Source organism: Suncus etruscus, chromosome 20, assembly GCF_024139225.1.
Source record: "Suncus etruscus isolate mSunEtr1 chromosome 20, mSunEtr1.pri.cur, whole genome shotgun sequence".
Classification (NCBI taxonomy): Eukaryota; Metazoa; Chordata; class Mammalia; order Eulipotyphla; family Soricidae; genus Suncus; species Suncus etruscus.
Window position 1 is genome coordinate 17,039,615 of NC_064867.1, and position 22,978 is coordinate 17,062,592.

The 22,978-nt window shown below is 42.6% G+C and overlaps 1 protein-coding gene and 1 long non-coding RNA gene across 2 annotated transcripts; both read right to left on the reverse strand.

Annotated features, from left to right (window-relative positions):
• Positions 1–18,211: 18,211 nt before the first annotated feature.
• LOC125997901 (uncharacterized) lies at positions 18,212–18,730 on the reverse strand. Its single transcript, XR_007491863.1, has 2 exons — positions 18,590–18,730; positions 18,212–18,520 (listed from the first exon to the last, which is right to left on the reverse strand). It is a non-coding gene; the product is annotated as an uncharacterized LOC125997901 (long non-coding RNA).
• A 2,321-nt stretch (positions 18,731–21,051) lies between these two features.
• On the reverse strand, positions 21,052–22,478 carry RPL15 (ribosomal protein L15). Its single transcript, XM_049766072.1, has 3 exons — positions 22,277–22,478; positions 22,043–22,179; positions 21,052–21,401 (listed from the first exon to the last, which is right to left on the reverse strand). The coding sequence occupies exons 1-3, from the start codon at positions 22,446–22,448 to the stop codon at positions 21,096–21,098; spliced, it is 615 nt and encodes a 204-aa protein (XP_049622029.1). The 5' UTR covers positions 22,449–22,478; the 3' UTR covers positions 21,052–21,095.
• Between the last annotated feature and the right edge of the window lie 500 nt (positions 22,479–22,978).

Consider the following 22,978-nt stretch of genomic DNA (forward strand, 5'->3'; position numbering starts at 1 on the left):
AAAAAAAAAAAAAAAAAAAAAACAACCTATTTACATGCTGGAGAGATAAAACAGTGGGTAGGGCACTTGCTTTGATCTGCATTTGATCCAGGTTTGATCCCTTGCACTATATATGGTCCCCCAAATGCTCCAGGAGTGATCTGACGCACAGAGACAGCAATGAAGCCTGCGTACTGCTGGTATGGCACCTCTAAAAAGAGACTTTTTTAGGAGGCTACACCTGGTGACGCTCAGGGGTTACTCCTGGCTATGCGCTCAGAAATCGCTCCTGGCTTGGGGGACCATATGGGATGCCTGGAATCAAATCTGGGTCAGTACTGGGTTGGTTGTATGCAAGGCAAACACCCTACCACTGCACCATTGCTCCGGCCCCTAAAAAGAGATTATTTTTGAAGATGAAGCAATAACATAAATACATCAATAATAAATTTAAATGTGAAAAAGTGGCATGAAAAATTTCGTATAGGCAGTTTGAAAATTCTATTCCAAATAGATAAACACAAGGCTGGTGCAGTAACACAGCAGGTAGGGCAGTTACCTTGCACATAGCCAACCTGGGTTCAAACCCCCAGCACCCCATATATAGTCCCAAGCCTGCCAGGAGGGATCCCAGAGTGCAGAATCAGAAGTAAGTCCCGAGGGCCGGAGAAATAGCATGAAGCTAGGGCATTTGCCTTGCATGCAGAAGGATGGTGGTTCGAATCCTGGCAGCCCATATGGTCCTTGGAGCCTGCCAGGAGTGATTTCTGAACATAGAGTCAGGAATAACCCCTGAGCACTGCCAGGTGTGGCTCAAAAACCAAAATAAAAAAATGGGGGAGACAGTAGAGCAGAAAAGGCACATGCTTTGTAGTCCTAGCTGATCTAATTTTGATCTTTGGTACCACATATAATCAATCCTAAAGCGCTTCCAGCAATGAGCCCTGAGCACAAACCCACAGGTTAACCCTGAACACGGATTGTGATCCCAAAATCAACCAACCAACAAGACAAACAAAACCAAAATAGTTCTCATTTTAATTTTGATTCAGTTGAATGACCTACGTATTTTTTATTTTGGGTTTTAGAGTTATATCCAGTATTTTTCAGGGGCTGCTCTTAACCTGGTTACTCAGGGACAGGTTTTCTTTTTAAGAAGGTAATTCTAAGGGCTGAGGACGTAGCTTCGGGGCACATCCTGTCCAAGCAGGAGCCCAAGATTTAAGCCCTGGCACACAAAGTGTACCAAGGATTTTATGGTGTCAGGGATTGAGAGCAACTCCCAGTATTGGTTGGGAATGTTCCTCCTACCCCCCAAAAGAACATGTACAGAGGTTTCTAATAGAGATAGAGCAGGTTTAGCTGAAAAGGGAGAAGGTTAAAAACAAAGTCGCTTCATTACAACCTGATAAAATACTATAGTAAACAAAAAAAATGCCCCTCAAAGATGTTCATATTTTGTCATGTGAGTCCCCAGAACCTGTGATTATCTTCTCTTACGTGACAAGAAGTAATTAACAGACTAGATTTTTACTTACTAGTCTAGTAAAATGATTAATAAAATAACTTTAAAATGAAATTTATTAGAATATCCCTTGATGACCGCGGTTTTTTGAATCAGAGATTTCCCCCCCAACCAGGATTCAAATTAGGATATCCCTTGATGACCAAAGCTTGAGTCAAGAATATCTCTAGGGCCCGGAGAGATAGCACAGCGGCGTTTGCCTTGCAAGCAGCCGATCCAGGACCAAAGGTGGTTGGTTCGAATCCCGGGTCCCATATGGTCCCCTGTGCCTGCCAGGAGCTATTTCTGAGCAGACAGCCAGGAGGAACCCCTGAGCACCGCTGGGTGTGGCCCAAAAACCAAGAAAAAAAAAAAAAGAATATCTCTAGACAACCAAGGTTGAGCCAGAAGAAAAATCAGTGATTAATCAATACATTTGTACAATGAAATGATTATACTGTTAATGTTAATGTTAACTTCTATATAAAGAGCTTTAAGATTTGACTCGGGGGCGGGGCCAAAAACAAAGAAAAAATAAAAGACTTGACTCGGGGTCTTTGCCAAGACTCGCCTAGTGGGATGAAGCTCAGACCTTGGTTAACCAAATAAACTCCTTTTTGCACCTTGAAAAAAATAAAATGAAGAGATTATCATGGATTATCTACTGGGCCCATCGTCATTATGGGTTCTTTATATTTAATTCAAGTGGTTGAACTTTATTTTTATTTTTTTTGGGGGGGTCACACCTGGCAGTGCTCAGGGGTTACTCCTGGCTGTCTGCTCAGAAATAGCTCCTGGCAGGCACGGGGGACCCTATGGGACACCGGGATTCGAACCAACCACCTTTGGTCCTGGATCGGCTACTTGCAAGGCAAACGCCGCTGTGCTATCTCTCCGGGCCCAAGTGGTTGAACTTTAGCAGAGTGGAAGCTCTACTCTCTGATCCCCAAGCTACTTGCTGCTGCAGTCAGGTTGCACAAACGCAGCAACTAAAAGGGACTCGAGGGGTTGGAATGAAAGTACACTGAGTAAGGTGCTTGCCTTGTATGTGGTTGACCCCAGCTCAAACCCTGGCATCCCATATGGTTCTCCGAGCACTGCCAGGAGTAATTCCTGGGTACATAGCTACGAGTCAAAATCCAAAAAGGGATTTGACCCTGGGCAGGCACTATGGCTAAGAAGGGTGAATGTGGTGAACACGTGAGTACCACAACTGAAAGAGTTACCTGCAGCAAGTACAGTGACTGACACCTGATGTCTGGTCCTGACTAGGCACCACAACTAAAAGTATTGAAGCATCAGAGTCAGCATATGTGCGCCCCGGCCATCACAGCAGCAACAACAAAGGGTCCAGACAGGGGAAAATTTAGCTATAAATAAATTGTTAGGCAACTTGTTACAGAAACGATAGGAAAAAGAAATGCAGACACCAAACGTCACTCATAAAATGAAGAAAGGCAAAGTAAAGCTGGCAGCTTGTTTGAGTTCATAGACTAGAAGATGAAAAAGGTGTAGTAAGAAGTGGAGAGTTGTAGAGACTGATTTCCTTTCACTCTTGGGATGTGGACTTCACGCATTTTTTTCTTTATCTAACATGAGGAACAAACTGAAAAAACTGAAAAATCTTGGGCCCACAGAAATAGCACAGGGTTTTAGAGTGCCTGTCTAGCAAGTATATGATCAGGAGTTCCAGGTCTAGAGTTCCACATACATTGAGAACACAAAAAGGATTGAGACCTAAGGGTAGGCACCTCTCAGCTAAAAGATGTGAGCTCCAGGGCCGGGCGGTGGCACTAAAGGTAAGGTGCCTGCCTTGCCTGCGCTAGCCTTGGACGGACCGCGGTTCAATCCCCCGGTGTCCCATATGGTCCCCCAAGCCAGGAGCAACTTCTGAGCACATAGCCAGGAGTAACCCCTGAGCGTTACCGGGTGTGGCCCAAAAAAAAAAAAAAAAAAAGATGTGAGCTCCATGACCAGGAAGTACGACCTTTGGCAAGCATATGTGCAAGCTGAAAATGAAGCATAAAATCTTTGGCAAACATTAAGCAGAATATGCTATTGTCCAATCTACAGTAGGTATACCTCAGCTTATAAAAAAATTAAAAAGTGCATGAAAACCACAGATAGGATACAAATCTCAGTCATCCCAGCAACATAAACAACATAAGTAATAAGAGGAAGGGGAGGGCCCAGAGATAGCACAGAGGTGTTTGCTTTGCAAGCAGCCGATCCAGGACCAAAGGTGGTTGGTTCGAATCCCGGTGTCCATATGGTCCCCTGTACCTGCCAGGAGCTATTTCTGAGCAGACAGCCAGGAGGAACCCCTGAGCACCGCCGGGTGTGGCCCAAAAACCAAAAAAAAAAAAAAAAAAAAAAAAAGAGGAAGGGGAGAGGGAATAACGAAAGTTATTTTTTAAATGATGAGTCAGAAAGATAGTGTGGCATGTATGGACGGTACTTACCTTGTACACAGATGACACTTGATTTGGTTACCAGCATCACATATGGTCCTGAGTCGAGGAGTGATTCCTGAGCAAGCAGTCAGACTTGTTCATAGCCAAGTATGTGTTTGGGGGGGTTGGTGAGAGAGAGAGAGAGAGAGAGAGAGAGAGAGAGAGAGAGAGAGAGAGAGAGAGAGAGAGAGAGAGAGAGAGAGAGAGAGAGAGAGAGAGAGAGAGAGGGTATTTGCCTTGCATGCAGCTGACCTGGGACAGACCCGCGTTTGATTCCTGTCATTCCATATGATCCCTCAAGCTCAGCTATATGAAGTGTCAGAACTCAAGCCTGGCTTGTACATGCAAGGCAAGCACTTGACCTGCTGTACTGTCTCTCTGGTCCCACTTTTTTTGTTGATTTTGGTTTGGGGGCCATACTTGGTGCTGTTCAGGGTTTACTCCTTGCTCTATGCTCGGGGAGGTAATATGCTCCTGGAGGTAATATGCTGTGCCAGAGATTAAACTCAGGTTGGCTGCAGGAAGGGCAAGCATCCTACCCACTGTACTATCACTCTGGTCCCATCCCTTAATCTGTTATTAATGTCAAGAAAATCCATTAGGGAGTAATTCTTTAATATTCCCTGAAAATTTTATGGTGCCAGAGAGATAGCATGGAAGCAGGGCATTTGCCTTGCATGCAGAAGATTGATGGTTTGAATCCCGGCATCCCATATGGTCCCCCAAGCCTACCAGGAGCAATTTCTGAGTGTACAGCCAGGAGTAACCCCTGAGCGCTGCCAGGTGTGACCCAAAAACCAAATAAAGAAAAAAAGAGAAAATTTTCTTATAATAAAATAGCAAGAACAAATGATTTAAAAGAATGGGAATATATCTCTGAGGAATTTTTATTTTTTTTTTTTTGGTTTTTGGGTCACACCTGGCAGTGCTCAGGGGTTATTCCTGGCTCCAGGCTCAGAAATTGCTCCTGGCAGGCACAGAGGACCATATGGGGCGCCGGGATTCGAACCGATGACCTCCTGCATGAAAGGCAAACGCCTTACCTCCATGCTATCTCTCCGGCTCCTCTGAGGAATTTTTTTTTAGAAAGATGGGCAAGCTATTAATAATCAGCATTGTGACTAGTATTAATTCTTGCAAAGTTGGTTGATTTTTATAGGTCAACCATATTGCTTTCTTTTACTTTATTGAAATAGTTCCTGCTGACCTGAAAGTGCTGGATGCCTGCCCAGAAGTATCACCCTTGCAGGCAATCCACAGGGCTGACCTCAGCATAAAAACAAGCACAAGCTGGAACTCAAATTTTTAACACATTTGCAGCATTAAAAGTGAAATAGCCAGGGGAACCACAACACAATGACATCATTCAAATAACCAAATGATCCTTTGATCATTTCTAAAACCAATATCACAAGAAACTTGTCATTATGATAGCATGGCCCACAGCTGCCCAGACTGGAGGCTTCCTTCATATTTTCCACCTCTGACAAAGCAGAAGGATACAGTTACCTTGAGCATTTGGTTTTGTTTTTTTTTGGGATGCTTTGTTTACAAGTGAAGTAAGATGAGAAGATGCTTAGTTTTGCTTTGTAGGAAGAAAAAAGTTTCCACACAGAAATGAGAAAATGATAAACATGTACACAGATACAAGTTTGTTCCATTGTTTTCAGGAACTAACATACAGTCCAGGTTATTACTGTGTTATTCTTTGATAAGTTAAATTTAGAAACTTCTTTTAAGCATTAATACTTGTAATGTATTTTCTTCTCCTCCTCCCCCTCCCCCATATGATTTTATCAGATGAGGCTTTATTTTGAAGGGTCACAGCCTTATTTTTGCCTCTTTGGGACCTATATTGTCTTATTTCTGCCTCCCTTGAGAATGCATGGTATAAGTAAAAACAAATCACAACTCTCTCCAACATTCCATCTCCTGAAATAAAAAAGCAAGAAGAAGAAAGAAAAAAGTACAGAAAAAATTTTTACTCACCTCATATTATATAAACTGATGCATGTGAAGTTGGAATTCTTAGCAATATTGCTATTACTTTATAAACATTATTATTTTATTTGCTGTTTCTGAGCCACACTTGGGTGTGGTTTCAGGACTATATGTGGTGCCAAAGGATCAAAACCTAGTTGACCATGTGCAAGACAAGAGCATTAACTCCTATACCTTCTCTCTGGTCCCTAGCCTATAGTATATTGAGGAAATATATTATGTTTTATCCTCTCTCCTTGAGACAAAACTCTCCCAAAGTTGTTTGCTGGATATTCTTGGTAGTGCCAGGAAACCATGAAGAGCCAGAAATTGAACCCAAAGAAAGCATGTGCTCAGCTTGTTGAACTATCTCTCTGAACCCATGTTTTTCTTTCTTTTCTTTTTCTTTCTTTCTTTCTTTCTTTCTTTCTTTCTTTCTTTCTTTCTTTCTTTCTTTCTTTCTTTCTTTCTTTCTTTCTTTCTTTCTTTCTTTCTTTCTTTCTTTCTTTCTTTCTTTCTTTCTTTCTTTCTTTCTTTCTTTCTTTTCCTTCCTTCCTTCCTTCCTTCCTTCCTTTCTTGCTTTCTCTTTCTTTCCCTCCCTCCCTCCCTCCCTCCCTCCTTTCCTTCCTTCCTTCCTTCCTTCCTTCCTTCCTTCCTTCCTTCCTTCCTTCCTTCCTTCCTTCCTTCCTTCCTTCCTTCCTTCCTTTCTCTTTTGTTTTTCTTTTTTTGACAGTAACATACAGTCTTTACCTTTTTTTTGTTTGTTTGTTTTTGGGCCACACCCAGCGGTGCTCAGGGGTTACTCCTGGCTGTCTGTTCAGAAATAGCTCCTGGCAGGCACGGGGGACCATACGGGACACCGGGATTCAAACCAACCACCTTTGGTCCTGAATCGGCTGCTTGCAAGGCAAACACCGTTGTGCTATCTCTCCGGGCCCAGTCTTTACCTATTTTTATTGAAACCATTGTGATTCACAATGGTACTCATAGTTGGCTTTCAGACATGTATTGTTTCAGGATCAATCCCACCACCAGTGTCAACCTCCCTTAACCAATATTCCCAAAATGCATCCCTTATCATCACACTCTGCCCCCAAATCTACCAGCATAACAGGCCCATTTTTTTTGTTTGTTTGTTTTTGGGCTACACCCAGTGATGCTCAGGGGTTACTCCTGGATAGGCACTTGGAAACCACTCCTGGCTTGGGGGACGATATGGGACACCAGAGGATAAAACCACAGTCCACCCTAGGCTAGCGATTGCAAGGCAGACGTCTTATCGTTGCACCACAGCTCTGGCCCCAACAGGCCGATATTTTTATTTTGGTTATTGAAGTGTGTCTCATGATTTCATTGTTGTTGACTGGCTTGAATATTTAGCTCTGCTTTCTATTTTTTAATTTTATTTTATTGAAACCATTGTGATCTACAAAGTCCTTCGTTGTTGAAATTCAGGTATACACAGTCAGAGCCATTTCCACCATTAGTGTTGACCTTCCACCACCAATAGACCCAGAGTGCATCTTATACCACCACCCTTTGCTCCTGGCCCATTTAAGTTTAAATTTTTAAAGTTTAGGTCTCTATTTTCTATTGGCATTGAGTTTAGCTTGGATATTTTGTTCTGTTCTTATTTTTTCCCACCAATGCATCTGAGACCACTTGGCTCCTGGCTCCTGCCTTTCTCTATTCTTTCTTCTTAGTTTTATAGAAAAATGCAGAAATTTGTGGCAAAACAAAGTAATCCATGTCCCAAGGTTCTATAAAAAAAGCAGGAGCCCTTATTTAAAAGATGAGAAATTGGGTTGGAGAGATAGCATGGAGGCAAGGCGTTTGCCTTGCATGCAGAAGGACAGTGGTTTGAATCCCGGCATCCCATATGGTCTCCCAAGCCTGCCAGGAGCGATTTCTGATCATAGAGCCAGGAGTAATCTCTGAGCGCTGCCGGGTGTGACCCAAAAACCAAAAGAAAAAAAGAAAGGAAGATAAAAAAAGAAAAACAAAGAAATAAAAAAAGAGAAAACAAAAAATAGTGTGGTTTTTGTTTGTTTGTTTGTTTTTGCATAGGCACAGCAAAAGTTGGGGAAAATAGAAAGGAAAAACATTTAGCCTAAAAACAGTGAGACTCTACCCATGAAGTATCCTACCATAAGACAAACTAGAGACTTTGGGCATACTAAGTTGTCTAACCCTAAAGTTTTTCTTTGTGGTCCCAGTAAAAGTTCTCACGGTTATGTGGTCAGGTTTCTGTAGTTAGAGATCCTGGTTTTGCACAGATCCTATATGAAAGTCAGGGTGTCGGGGAGCATCTGCTGTTTTATCTCATCATTATGTGGCAATGCAGAGAATCCTGGTTCCATAGATGGGATCCAATGTTCAGGAACAAATGGCCATTGTCCAATCATTTGAAGCCTAAGCCAAGTCACTATGACAAATGTTCAGGTGAAAGGTCCCACTGCAATAAAAATGTTATGAGTTTATTTATTCTTCTACAAAGAATTTGTTTCCATATGTAAGATTTTCCAATTTTAATGTGCTATACAAAAAGGAACAATGCCATATGATACTATTGGTGCATATGGGGTAAAAGTAACAAGCTAAACCATCCCTATTACCTGGTTCTAACATGAACTCAGAACCCAAGAGGAACTTATCTTCTAGAATTTCCTACTAAGCAGATGTAGCATTGCCCTTTCTTAATACAGAGACCTCTTGGTCCCTGTCCCTCATCCATCCTTTTACATTTGTGTTTCTCCTCCTCCACTCTATTTCTTTCCTTTTCTTTGCTGTACTCTAGGTTACAAAAGTAAGATTTATGATCTCCCAAGCACAGAAGGAGAAAAATCACTGACCACCACCCAGGAATAGTCCTGAGCATTTCCAGGTATAGCAAAAAAAGTTAAACATAAAACACATCTAAAAGGTAGTCACTTTCTTAAAGACAATGTAGGAAAAATATAGACAAGAAGAGCTAATTTGGGATCAAGATAGTATACAGTGTAAAGTGCTTTCCTTGCATGTAGTTGGCCAGGTTGGATACTTAGGATTCCATCTGCTCCCCTGATCACTATCAGGAGTGATCCCCGAGTACAGAGCCAGGAGCAAGCCTGGCTGGGTGTGGCTTAAAACAACAAAATTTAAATGAATCAATGTGAATGATTTTATTTTCTGTTAATGAGCCACACGTAACAGTGTAATTCATGGCTCTGAACTCAAAATTTGCTCCTGGCAATGCTTGTGGAACCATTTGGGATGCCAGGGATCAAACCCAGGTTGGCTACATAGAAGGCAAGTACTGTACTCCTGTACTATCTCTCCTGATCCCTCATGTGTATGATTTCTACTCAGAATCATGCCTATTCCTGGTAGGGCTTGGGAGATCTTATACACTGCTAAAGATTGATGGAACTGAGACCATAGTAATTCCTGTACTGTATCTGTCTGCTCTGAGTATGATCTCCATGTCACATTTTTTTCTATTTTTCAGTTGTTGTTCTGTTGTTTTTTTGAGTCACACTCAGTGATTATTCCTGGTTCTTTACTCAGGAATAACTCCTGGTGGGCTCAGGGGATTATACGGAACACCAGGGATCAAACTCAGGTTAGCCTCCTGTAAGGCAAGCATCCCACCTGCTATATTATCACTTTAGTGCCACATTTTCTCTATTTTACGAGGAAGAAAATTAAAATTGAAGGAAAAAGACTTGTGACATGTTATCATGAAAGATAATTTTGCTATCATCACTGCTCAAAAAGAACATTATGAGACGACAGTTTGCTGTACATATCCAAAAATGTGAGATAAGTGATTATAAATAAACATGAAGTCAAAACATTTCTATCTTGGGACTAGAGAGATAGTACAGTATGCATGGCACTTGCTTTGTATGCAGCTGACCTGAGTTCAATCCCCAGGACATCATATGGTCCTTCTCAGCACCAGCAGTAGTGATTCCTGTGTGCAGAGACAGGAGGGCGCTGCAGGTTTGACCCATTTCAAAAAAATTCTGTCCTGATTCATTTTGTTTCATTGTCTCCAAAATTCATATTAAGTAGATTTTTCTGATCATCTCCATTTTTTTTGTTTTGTTTTTGGGCCACACCCGTTTGATGCTCAGGGGTTACTCCTGGCTAAGCACTCAGAAATTGCCCCTGGCTTGGGGGGACCATATAGGACGCTGGGGGATCGAACCATGGTCCTTCCTTGGCTAGCGCTTGCAAGGCAGACACCTTACCTCTAGCGCCACCTCGCCGGCCCCGATCATCTCCATTTTTAATTAATTTTTATTGTGACCAAACTGAATAACAAATCTTTCACAGTAATATTTAAGGTACATAGTGACAATGAATCAGGGCTATTCCATCTCCACTTTAACATTTGTTTTGTTTTTGTTTTGGGTTCACACCTGGCAGTGCTCAGGGGTTACTCCTGGCTCAGAAATTGTTCCTGACAGACTCAGGGGACCATATGGAATGCCAGGATTCGAACCATCATTAGTCCTGGGTTGGCTGCAAACACCCTATCGCTGTGCTATCTCATTTTAACAATTTAAGATGAATTGAAAACATTGATTTATCTAGGTTTTGAGATTACACCCGGAGGTGCTCAGAGTTTATTCATGGCTCTATACTCAGGAATCACCACTGGTGTGATACTGTGTGGTACTGGGGATAAAAACCCAGGTCTGGGGCCTGGAGAGATAGCACAGCGGTGTTTGCCTTGCAAGCAGCCGATCCAGGACCTAAGGTGGTTGGTTCGAATCCTGGTGTCCCATATGGTCCCCCGTGCCTGTCAGGAGCTATTTCTGAGCAGGCAGCCAGGAGTAACTCCTGAGCACCGCCGGGTGTGACCCAAAAACCAAAAAAAAAAAAAACAAAAACAAAAACAAAAAACAAAAACAAAAACAAAAACCCAGGTCTGGGGGCCAGAGAGATAGCATGGAGGTAGGGCATTTGCCTTGCATGTGGGAGGACAGTGGTTCGAATCCCAGCTTCCCATATGGTTTCCTGAGCCTGCCAGGAGCAATTTCTGAGCGTAGAGCCTGGAGTAACCCCTAAGCACTGCCAGGTGTGATTCAAAAATCAAAAATAAAATAAAAAAAACAAAACCCAGGCCTGCCATATGCAAGGTAAACAGGCATCTTACCTACTATCTTTCTGGCACATTTATTTTATTTTATAGGACTATTATTTGTTTTTATTTGTGCCACACCTGGCAGCACTTGGGTTACTCCTGGCTTTGCACTCAGAAATCAATCTCAGCAGGTTCGGGGAACAATATGGGAGGCTTGGGATTGAACTCAGGTCAGCTGCGTGTAAAGCATATGTCCTACCTACTGCTATCTCTCCAGCTCCCCAACATTTACTTTTAGGTAAAAATCACAACACTTTTTGAAACTGAAAATGGGCTTCTCATCCCACAAGAGTTAAATAGCAAAGTCTATTAGTATGTAAACAATTATTTTCTAGAATCAATTCAAGTTTAATTTGACATGCTCAAATTGTTTTCACATCAAGTAGACAGGCAAATGTTAGTCATTTTCTCATCTGAGCTACATCAGCTTTTTAGTTCCAGTTCTCCTACACGTTTGCATCTGTAACAAGTTTTCTTCTGCACTTCGTGGGAACTTCATCAATTACACATTTTCTGTTTAACATTTGGCAATGTCTTCCATTTAAAATCTAGCTACCTAAAGTTTTCCAGTTCCCTCTATTTATATATGAGATCTTAAGGCCATATCGGCCGATTGCTGTCTCAAACTTTCCATGTCTGCTTGATGTCTGTCTCATGGGAACAGTGGAGCCTTCCCTGACTATCTCTGGTACTGTTACATATTTTGATCTGCTCCAAGCTTACTGCTGGAATGATCTTTCAATTAAGTCACAAGCATATTTCCTCAAATATCCTTCTTTGAGAGGCTCAAGAGGATTTTGAAACTCCTGAGATTTTTCCACCAGCAAGCTTGAGATGCAGTGTCTTTCATTGTTCAACTTTTTCCGTTCTTGTCTGTGGATCTTTCTCATAATTTGAACTTTTATTTTTTAATTATATGGATTCATGATGTCTTCTGTCCCTTGGGTGCCTTAGACATGGTGACTTAGTACTTTGAGCCCCAGCCCTGCTTTTTGCATATTTTCCATGAAAGCCACTAATTTGTGAATGAAGGAAGGTTGTTGTTGGATCTAATGGAACTTTACATTGCAAATAATTCAGAAATTGGGTCACTGATAACACTGTTTATAGTATCTGAGTTGACCATATAAATGCCTGTATCAAAATGCCTTCAGTAATTCTGCATAAGTATAATCACATCTTACAAATTATTTTTATCTTCTTTTTTTTTTTTTTTTTTTTTTTTTTGGTTTTTGGGTCTCACCCATTTGACGCTCAGGGGTTACTCCTGGCTATGTGCTCAGAAATCGCCCCTGGCTTGGGGGGACCATATGGGACGCCGGGGGATCGAACCGCGGTCCGTTCCTTGGCTAGCGCTTGTAAGGCAGACACCTTACCTCTAGCGCCACCTTCCCGGCCCCTCTTTTTTTTTTTTTTTGTGGTTTTGGGTCACACCCAGCAGTGCTCAGGGGTTATTCCTGGCTCCATGCTCAGAAATTGCTCCTGGCAGGCACCGGGGACCATATGGGACTCCGGGATTCGAACTGATGACCTTTTGCATGAAAGGCAAGCGCTTTACCTCCATGCTATCTCTCCGGCCCCATATTTTTATCTTCTTATCTAGTTGTCTCTGGGACGATACAAATTGAAATGCTGTTTTGTTATTATTTTATTAAATCCGTGGCACCACAAAGAATGATCTCCAAGCACAGAATTGGGCACCATAGAATATGACCTCTTAATAAGGATGAAAATTTCCAATATCAGTAGCATTGCATGCTTTACACATTAACATTGGGGCCAGAGAGATAGCATAGCAGGTAGGGGGCTTGTCTTACACATCGTGGCATACCTGAATTCTATCCGGGCATCCCACATGCTCCTCTAAGGCCTCTCCAGGAGTGATTCCAGCATGCAGAGTCAGGAGTAATACCTGTGCATTGAGTCAGGAAAAGGAAAAGCCACAAAAGTCAGCCAGCTAGCTCAAAGGACAGGAACCTGTGATTTGTAAGTGGAAGGCCTAGGTTTGATCCCTTGCAGGACACAGTCCCACAGTCCCACATGATGTGGGTATCATGCTGGCAATAACCTCTGAGCACACCTGGGTTTGGCCCCCAACCAAAAAAGAACAAACAAAAAGGTGGGGGGTGGGGAGAGGAGGAATCTTGAGTGCTGTAAGCCTTTTGTTCTTTCTGTAATTTTTTTTCCTGATTTTATCTTTTAGTCTGAGATTAGAAACTGGGATGGAGATGGGGGGAACACACAGGAGGTGGGGGAACGCACTCTAGGTGGTGCTCAAGGCTTACATGGTTCTGCTCTCAAAAGATAAACTCCTGGCAGGGAATTTATAAGTGGTGCCAACGATGGAAGCCAAGTTGGCCTATGCAAGACAAGCACCCTACCTCCTACCTGTTGAACTATTTTTCAGGCCCTGGAGAATGATTTTTGAGCATGAGTGTCATGTTCTTATCTAGTTTCAGAAATATTAGACTTGCTGCTTTGTGGAGTCCAGGCTGACTAGGATTGGGCATATGGTGTGCTGGTGGAAGAATACTTGAACAAGGGCTGGCATCATGCCTTTCCTCCTGTACTATTTCTCCAAGATATTTTTTTTTAATTTGGTGGGTTTTGGGCCACACCCAGTGGTGCTCAGGATTACTCCTGGCAGGCTTGGGGATGCTAGAATATGGGATGCTAGAAATAGAATCTGGGTTGACTATGTGCAAGGCAAGTGCCATACCCACTGTACATTCACTCTGGCCCCAAGATTTTTTATTTTTCATTAAAAATGTTGCAAAACATAAAAAACTATAGTTGCCTGAATTCCATTACTTGGAGTCATGCTATTATTTTGGTTTCTTTCTATTTCTTGTTTTTTGTTTGTTTGTTTTGAGGCCACATCGGTATTGCTCAGGGGTTACTCCTAGCTCTAAGCTCAGAAATTACTCCTGCATAGTTTAGGAGACCAAATGGGATGCCAGGGATTGAACCCAGCAGCATGCAAGGCAAATGTCCTCCCACTGTGTTATTACTTCGGCTTCCTCCTTCCTTTTCTTTTTTTTAATTTAGGAGGCCAGAGCGATAGCAAATGCAGGTAAGGTGTTTGCCTTGCATGTGGCCGACCCAGGTTCAATCCCTGGCATCCCATATGGTTCCTCAAATTGGCCAGGAGTTAAGTTCTGGCACAGAGCCGGAATGATCATTGAGTACTACAGGGTGTGACCCATAAACCAAAATAAATATATAAAAACCTTGATGTTACATTAAAATGGTTTTTAGTCACTGAGATTTACAATTTCATAATGATGTCAATGTTTTGGTCAGAGCCATACTACAGTGGGTTTGCCTTGTCTGGCAGGCCCTTGCACTGAATTGCCCAACTCCCCAGTCGCTTTTTCTGGTTTTAAAAAACATTAGCAGGGCAGGGGTGATAACACAGCATGTAGGGCATTTGCCTTGCACATGGTTGACCCAAGTTCGATCCCTAGCATCCCATATGGCCCTTGAGTCAGCCAGGAGTGATTTCTGAGTGCAGAGCCAGGAGTAACCCCTGAGTGACGACAGGTGTGACCACCAAACCAAAAAATAAATAAATAAAGAGAAAGAGAGAAAAGGAGGGTAGAGTACCATTTCAGTCAAGGTGCTTGCCTCATATGCAGCCGGGTGAAGTTTGATTCCTGGCACAACAAATTATCCCTTCACAAACACCCAGGAGTGATAACTGAGCAGAGCCAGAAAAAAGCCTTGAGCACTGCCGGGTAGAGGCCAAAACCAAAACAACATGCTTTTTCCTGGGTTGGGGGTCATTCCTAGTGGTGCTTAGACTCCAACCTGGGGCTTCCTTAGTTTTTGTTTTAAATATCCCATGATGGGGCTGGAGAGATAGTACAGCGGTAGGGCATTTGCCTTGCATGCAGCTGACCTAGGAGAGACCCAGTTCAATTCCCAGCATCTCCTAGGGTCCCCCGGGCCTGCCAGCAGCAGAGTGCAGAGCCAGGAATAACCTGAGTGCTGCCAGGTGTGACCCAAAACAAACAAACAAAAAACACCCCAAACCAAAAACCAACAACACCCAAACACTGTTAATGCATGCAAAATTGATTTTATTATCCTGAAATGTTAGTCAACTTTAATTTCAAAAATAAAAAAGTGTGGGCCCGGAGAGACAGCACAGTGGCATTTGCCTTGCAAGCAGCAGATCCAGGACCAAAGGTGGTTGGTTCGAATCCTGGTGTCCCATATGGTCCCCCGTGCCTGCCAGGAGCTATTTCTGAGCAGACAGCCAAGGAGTAACCCCTGAGCAATGCCGGGTGTGGCCCAAAAACCAAAAAATAAATAAAAAAAAAAACATAAAATAAAATAAAAAAGTGGAAAAAAAAAAAAGAAAAAAATGGAAAAAGTGATTCCAGGGTGAAAATCCCAACTATAACGAGGGCAGTGAATTTGCTGATTTTGTAAGACGTGTGTGTGCTCCACCACCATGCAGTGCTGGGAATTAAATTCAGGGTTCCTGTATACAAGCATGCTCTCTTCGAGCCACATATGCCTTTTTCAGCTTCTGTACACCTTTGATATTAGAATTACCCAGTTATCATAAGTGAACTGCTTTACATTATTGAAGTCACTTGGCTGAGGTCTATATTCTCCTGGGGGTGATTATAAACCAGGGGTCGAAGACTGGAGCAGGACATCAGCCCAATTTTCTTATTGAGTTGGGACTATGAAGCATAATTTATATTCAAGTTTTTCAGTGGTTTCAGGCCACCCTCCTTCCTGCACCCCCAATAAAATTTTATATTTATTTGTATTTTGGCTTTGGGATCACCGCCAATGGCACTTGGATTATTACTGGCTCTGCACTCACAAATTACTCCTAACAGGTTTGGGGAACCATATGGAATGCCAGGGATTGAACCCAGGTAGCTGCATGCAAGGCAAACGGCCTATCTCTGTAACTCCAGCCCTGAAATTTTTGTTTTTTTTTTTTTTGTGTCACATCAGGCAGCACTCAGGCTGGCTCTACACTCAGAAATTGCTCCTGGCAGGCTCGGGGGACCATATGGGATGCCAGGATTCAAACCACTCTCCTGCATGCAAGGCAAACGCCTTACCTCCATGCTATCTCTCCGGCCCCCAAAATTATACTCTTAATTGGCTTGTTAGTTTTCCAAGATCATGTATGTACTAAATAACTTGCACAGAAACTGACTTTGGAGTTGGCTTTTAGACACGTCATTAGTTCACAACCTATAAAAACTATTAATTTTTTATCTAAACATGTAACAGGATTTATTCTTATGTATGTCCAATATTGGGATTCTACACATATTTAGCAACTATTTTCGATTCACTAGAAAATCATTAAGGATATGGAGTTAATGAGCACTATTACTTTTCATATAAGATCATTTTATAAGGGCCAGAGGGATACTTGCCCTTTACATGGCCAACCTGGGTTTAACCCCCAGTGCCCCCATATGGTCAGGAGTGATTCCAGAGCGAGGCCAGGAGTAGCTCCTATGCATCTTTGGGTGTGATTTCCAAACAAACATCACTTTCGGGCAAGAGTGATAATACCAGGGCCGGTGAGGTGGCACTACAGGTAAGGTGTCTGCCTTGCAAGCGCTAGCCAAGGAACGGACCACGGTTCGATCCCCCAGCATCCCATATGGTCCCAAGCCAGGGGCGATTTCTGAGCGCATAGCCAGGAGTAACCCCTGAGCATCAAACGGGTATGGCCCAAAAAACCAAAACAAAACAAAACAGTGATAATTCCTAATACCTAGCATAGGGTGCTGTCTTTTACAACTCACCTGGGTCTAATCCCTGACATCTCCTAAGGTCTACATGACCACTATCAGGAGTGCAGACCCAGAAGTAAAGCAAAGCCCAGAACATCACTGGGTGTGGCCCAAACTAATGTCCCCCACCCTCAATCATACTGACAATCTAGACCAATGTTCTATAGAAAAAATGCTGTCTCATTTCCAACTGGAAAAATAAATTGTTAAATGCTGGCTTGGGAGAAATGCAATATTTAAGAGGGAAAGGATTGGTTCTTTATTATCCCACCCAATTCCTCCATTTAAGAAACTGATTTGTGAAATTCCATTAGATACACTTGAACTTAACATAGTTGTTTCACTCTAGAACCATTTTTCTGAGAAGCATTAGACATCTATACCTTAGGGAGGATTGGAAAAATGAGAAAACCCTGAGTTTGTTTTACTCATTCGATAAATGAGGACTTTGACTTGAAGCCATATGCCCAGGGAAGTGCAGGTGTTAGAACTCAGGCAAGTCTTGAGGCCAGAGGAAGCACAGCCCTACAGCATGTGCATGCAGCCAATTCAGGACAGAGGATGTTTGAATCCCGGTATCCCATATGGTCCCTTGTGCCTGCCAGGAGTAATTTCTGAGCCAGGAAGAACAAACCCCTGAGCACTGCCAGGTGTGGACCCCCCAAAAATACAAAACAAAAACCTCAAGTAAATCAGGGACTGGAGAGATAGCACGGCTGTAAGGCATTTGCCTTATAAGCAGCTGACCCAGGATGGACCTGGGTTAGATCAGTGTCCCATATAGTCCCCAACCCCAGGAGTAACCCCTGAGTATCACTGGGTGTGGCCCCAAAATATGTCCAGAAAGTGTATTCCTTATCTTGTAAAACTAGATCAAGTTAGATGTAGCCTCGTTCTTTCCTTCCTTTACTCCTATAGTGTACTGAACTCCTAGAATAGAATGAGCTCCATCATCTGAGTTCCTATAATACTGAATATTAAGGGGGAAGTAATGGTGGCAGCAGAGGTGACCACTGAGAGCTCAAGACAGTTCAAGGAATCCTGAGTTCAAGTTAACTGCCCAAATCCACTAAGAATTTTCTAATTCTATAGATGAAAGGTTTATTCTTTTCTTCCTCTATTTTGAGAATCTAGCATTTTGGCAAGAGAATGGAAAATAAAAGTTTTTGTCACCCCACCAATAATGCTCAAGCATTCAGGAATTCCTGGTAGTACTCGAGTACCCTAAATATTTTTTGGGGGGGAAATGTGTTAGCTTTTACATATAAGATAGAATGTAATATTTGAATGAAATTATCAATAAATTCTAAAAAACCAATTACCAATCAGAATGCTAAACACTTTAAAAATTAGTAGCAGCAAGTAAATATTCCTAAAGAAGTAAAATCATCAATTTGATTTATTTGAATTAGTTTTGTTCTGGAACTTAAAGGACAATCTACATGGTATTGGGGCACTGTCTTTTCAGTGGCATTTTCCCATCATATAAATGCTTAGTACTTAAGTGTTTTAAGTAATAATACCAAGGAGACTATGATGAAATTCAATGAAGATTGAGGTCACATGATGAAAATGGAACGAGTAAAGTTGTTTTCAAGTTTCCCACATAGAAATTAGGGTCCTTTACTCCCAACCTGGAGATTGGAGGTATAGAAACAAATCCCCAGAGATCAGAAATTTGGACTTAACCCTCCCTTTCCCAAATTAGAATCTGATTAGGGGAAAAAAACCGTTTTTGTAACTCAAGCAATAACCAAACTACAGAGAAAAAAACACCCAAAGGACTAAATCATTCTTTGTAATACTGAAAAATACTGTAGCTACCATAATCATTTGATGCCTTTTTTCTAAGTTAGAAATTTTAGGTCATACCTGGCAGTGCTCTGGGAACCATGTAAGATCCTGGGATCCATCTGGCTGTATGCAAGGAAAGCATCCGACCTAGTTATAGTTAGGGTTATTTTAAAACACTAGTATATATGCTCATCAACACGATTTTCCTAGGAAGACCAATGGAGACAATGAGGTTCCACTTCACATCAATTACAACAGTTGGCATCAGAGCAGCAACAGGAAGATGTATAAGGTATAGAGAAAAAGGACTCCACTTTGCTTTTAAAAACAAGTCAACATTTAAGATGCTGGAACAATGCCTCTTGTATGGTCACCAGAAGTGATTGCTGAGTTAAGAGCCAGTTAGTTAACTGTGCATGCTGGGTGTGGTCCAAAAGTCAAAATATGTGCCTAATGATAGACCAGATTGAAATACAAGGCCAGAGACAGTACAATAAACAAGGCAATTACCTTGCACACAACTGACCAAATTCAATCTTCACCATTGAGCCTTAGCCAAGAATGATTGCTGACCCCATAGTAATCTTAGTATTGCCTGGTATGGACCAAAACCAAAACACGTGGTACACTTGAATATAGAATACAATAAAAACCAAAACTAGGCATCCCCCATACATTTGTGATCCTTAGTGCTGCAACCAAGTGCCAGACTTGTGTTACTACATATAATAGGATCCTTATGGATGAGCATATTGCATGGCATTGAGTTTTGATAGTATAGCAGGTAGGTAGCTTACCTTGCACATGGCAATCCCCAGCACCCTAGATAGTTTCTAAAGCCCTTAATACTGGTCTCTGGGCCCCTAAGCAGAGCTAGGAATAAGCCCCCAGTACCCCAGTAGGCTGTGGCCCAAGGAAGACAGATGAAAATTCTGTCCCAATAAGTGCCTTCAGTGGTAGAGCATAAGGATCTCACAGTAATGATATAAAAAAAAACTGGTTAAATATGACAAGCACACTATCAGATGATGGAGGAGTCATTTCAGTTTAATAGACATTTATTCCTTTAGTTGAAAGACCTCCAATCACAGGACCTTGGGATAATTTAGGTCTCAAAGTTTTGAGTTTACATGTTTCTAAAGCTGAGCTATTCAAGACACCTAAATAAAAAAAACCTGATTCGGATACCAAAAATTTCCAAAGCATTTCAAACATTAAATCAGTGCAGATAACGGAATGAATTCTTTTCCTACATCCATTATTTCCTATACTCAAATTCAGCCTAGACAAAATAAGCCTGGTCTGGAAGAAATTATGCAAACAGCATTCAATAAAATATTGTGAATGTGATATTACAGTGGGAGCAACGGCAACTTAAAGTCTAGGCAAACACAAGGATTTCTGTGCATAATTTTGACTTGGGACAAAAAAAGGAAAAAAGCTTCCACAACAAAAATTATAAAAACAAAGCCCAACCAAACTGTAGTCAAGTTCAAATGCAAAACACAGTTACCTGCAGTAACATCTACTGACCTTTCTTTTTTGGTTTTTGGGACACCGGGATTCGAACCAATCACCTTTGGTCCTGGATTGGCTGCTTGCAAGGCAAACGCCGCTGTGCTGTGCTATCTCTCCGGGCCCTACTGACCTTTCTTAAAACCTTGCAGGAGTGAACATCAGCTCAGTGTCCCAGCCAGGTGCTAGAGCTCTGACTTAAGGCCTCATAAATATGCACTTTGCAGCATAGCCCTCCTGTCATAATGGCTATCAATCCTTGGACCAAATCACTTTTTCAATATTCACTTAGTTATGATCTTCCCCAGCATTTGCATTGATGTCTGCTCTATAATGCTAAGTCCCTTCCCTCAGAGTTTATTGTTTTAGAAATCGGCTAGATGTCCTGGAATCAAACCATGGAATCATTTGTAAGAACTCCCTTGCAAGTTTACTCAATCGTCTAAAAATGGTGGCTTTTAAGTTTTTATTAGAGCAGTTACATGCAAAATACTGAAGTTTAGTATTACACGAGTCCCAGTTAATCCTTTTCTTTTGCACATAACCAGGATATTCTCCACATTTCCTAGCAAAGTCTAACTTAAAAGAAACCAAAGAGGCCACTTGCGAATAAACTAGCACTGCATCAGCCCTATAATAGAGCTGCAGGTTCATTCACATGCACCAACAAATCTACAGGGCTACTTAATCCACTCCTCTTACAGAATTTATTGTACACCTAATATACCAAACACTTTAACATAGGGAGATATTACCTCTCTAATAAGATAAGCAAAGTCAAAAGCACTCATCTTACTGGAAACTGGATACACCAATCACAGTCTTCAAACATTATTGCACTTAACTTTCATAATTTGACAATGCATTCAGGAAATAATCTGCAGACTAACAAAGAACACCTGTAAGCAGACATGACTGTCCTAAACTGTTTATTAGACTTTTACAAATGTTACTTTTTAGCGGTAACGGTGGAGCTGGAGAGTATTGCGCCTTCTCCAAGCTGCACGACGAGAGCCACCGATAGTGTGGTGGAACTTGTGACCCTTTCCAAGACCACGGCTCTTGCGGCCTGCGGAAGTCAGCCCTCGCATCTCCCTGTGCTTGTGGACTGGCTTTGTGATCCACTGGGTATCGGGATTTCTTCTGATAGCCTTATGGAATGGATCGATGAGGATAACCTCGAAGAATTTGTATGTGGAATCTTCACCAACCCAGTAAGAATTCAGCACTCTCAGAGCCCCACAGTGGCGTCCAGCTCGTTCCTAGAAGAAAAAAGCTCAAGTCAGACTCCCAACACATCAGCAAACGGGTAAGCAAGGATTCTGACTAGATACTCCTGTAGACAAAACCAAGAATAAATAGCCCCTGAACACCACTGGGTATTTCCTCAAGCCTATACAGTACTTGACCAAGAATATTCAGGAAGCTGGAATTTTTGTCTTCACCAAGCTAACAATAGAACACACAGCTTTGCCAATAAATCAGATAAATACTTAAAACTCACCTCACTTCAACAGACTAGTGATGTGAATGAACAGTTTAAGTATTTTTGGGAAGATGCTCTCTTAACAGTTGACCGCCCTTAAATGGTTTGATTCTATCAAGATCATTCTGACACCAATTCCCAAGATCTAGCTATTCAGAGGGCCAGGCCCAGGGCAGACCTGGGTTTGATCCCGGAGTCCCATATGGTCCCCCAAGTTGGGAGCCAATTTCTGAGCCCATAGCCAGGAGTAAGGAGTGTCACCGGGTGGGGACCCAAACAAAAACCATTATCTAGAGATTCAGACCAAAGTCTTGATTTCAATTTTGTTAGAACCAGTCCTTTGCACTTAAATCCTATTATGCACTAAATGGAACCGACCCAGCTAAGTTGCCCAAAGCACAAGGCACACCCACTTACCTCAGCCACAGACTGAAGACTCCGGGCAAACTTGAGCTGGTTAACACCATGATGCACGGGCTTGCCATAGGTCGCCCCCTTGGGCACGGGCCGTTTGCGACCACCACGGCGCACCCGAATGCGGTAGATGACATAACCTAGGAGAGATGTTGGGAGAGGCCTTCATTCAGGACAAAGCCCACTCCATAGCTGGGGGTTGAATGAAGTTCGTGGCGGGTGCGAGGTGCCACTTACCCTGCTTGGCCTTGTAGCCCAGCCTGCGCGCCTTATCCGGCCGAGTGGGCCGCGGAGCCCGGTGCAGGGCCGAGAGCTGGCGGTACTGCCAGCAGCGCACTCGCAGGAGGAATCGCATCACGTCCGACTGCTTCTTCCTCCAGAGCTCCTGGATGTACTTGTAGGCGCCCATCTTGGCTCACTATAGACATATACAAGAGTTGGGGGTAGTAGGGATGGAGTCCCAGGCTCAGCTTAGCCTTCTCTTCTCCCCAAAGGAACGCACATCATTCCGTGGCAATTACACAAGACGACCAGCTTAATTTGATCCCCCCAAGAAAAAGGTGCAAGAGCACCATTACAAGAGTGGGGGGGAATGGGGATGGAGCCCCACACCGTAGCAATTGCACAAGACCATCAGTCTAATTCGATGCCAAGAAAAGGTGCAAGAGCACCCAATACAGGAGTGGGAGTGGAACCCCAGCCCAGCTTAGCCTTCCCTTCTCCCCAAAGGGGATGCACATCACTCCGTAGCAATTGCACAAGACCACCAGCCTAATTCGATCCAAAAGAAAAAGGTGCAAGAGCACCCAATACAACAGTGGAGAATGGAGCCCCAGGCCCATCTTCGCCTTCCTTCTCCCCAAAGGGGATGCCCATCATTCCGTAGCAACTGCAGAAGACGACCCCAGCATAAAACGATCCCCCAAGAAACAGTTGCAA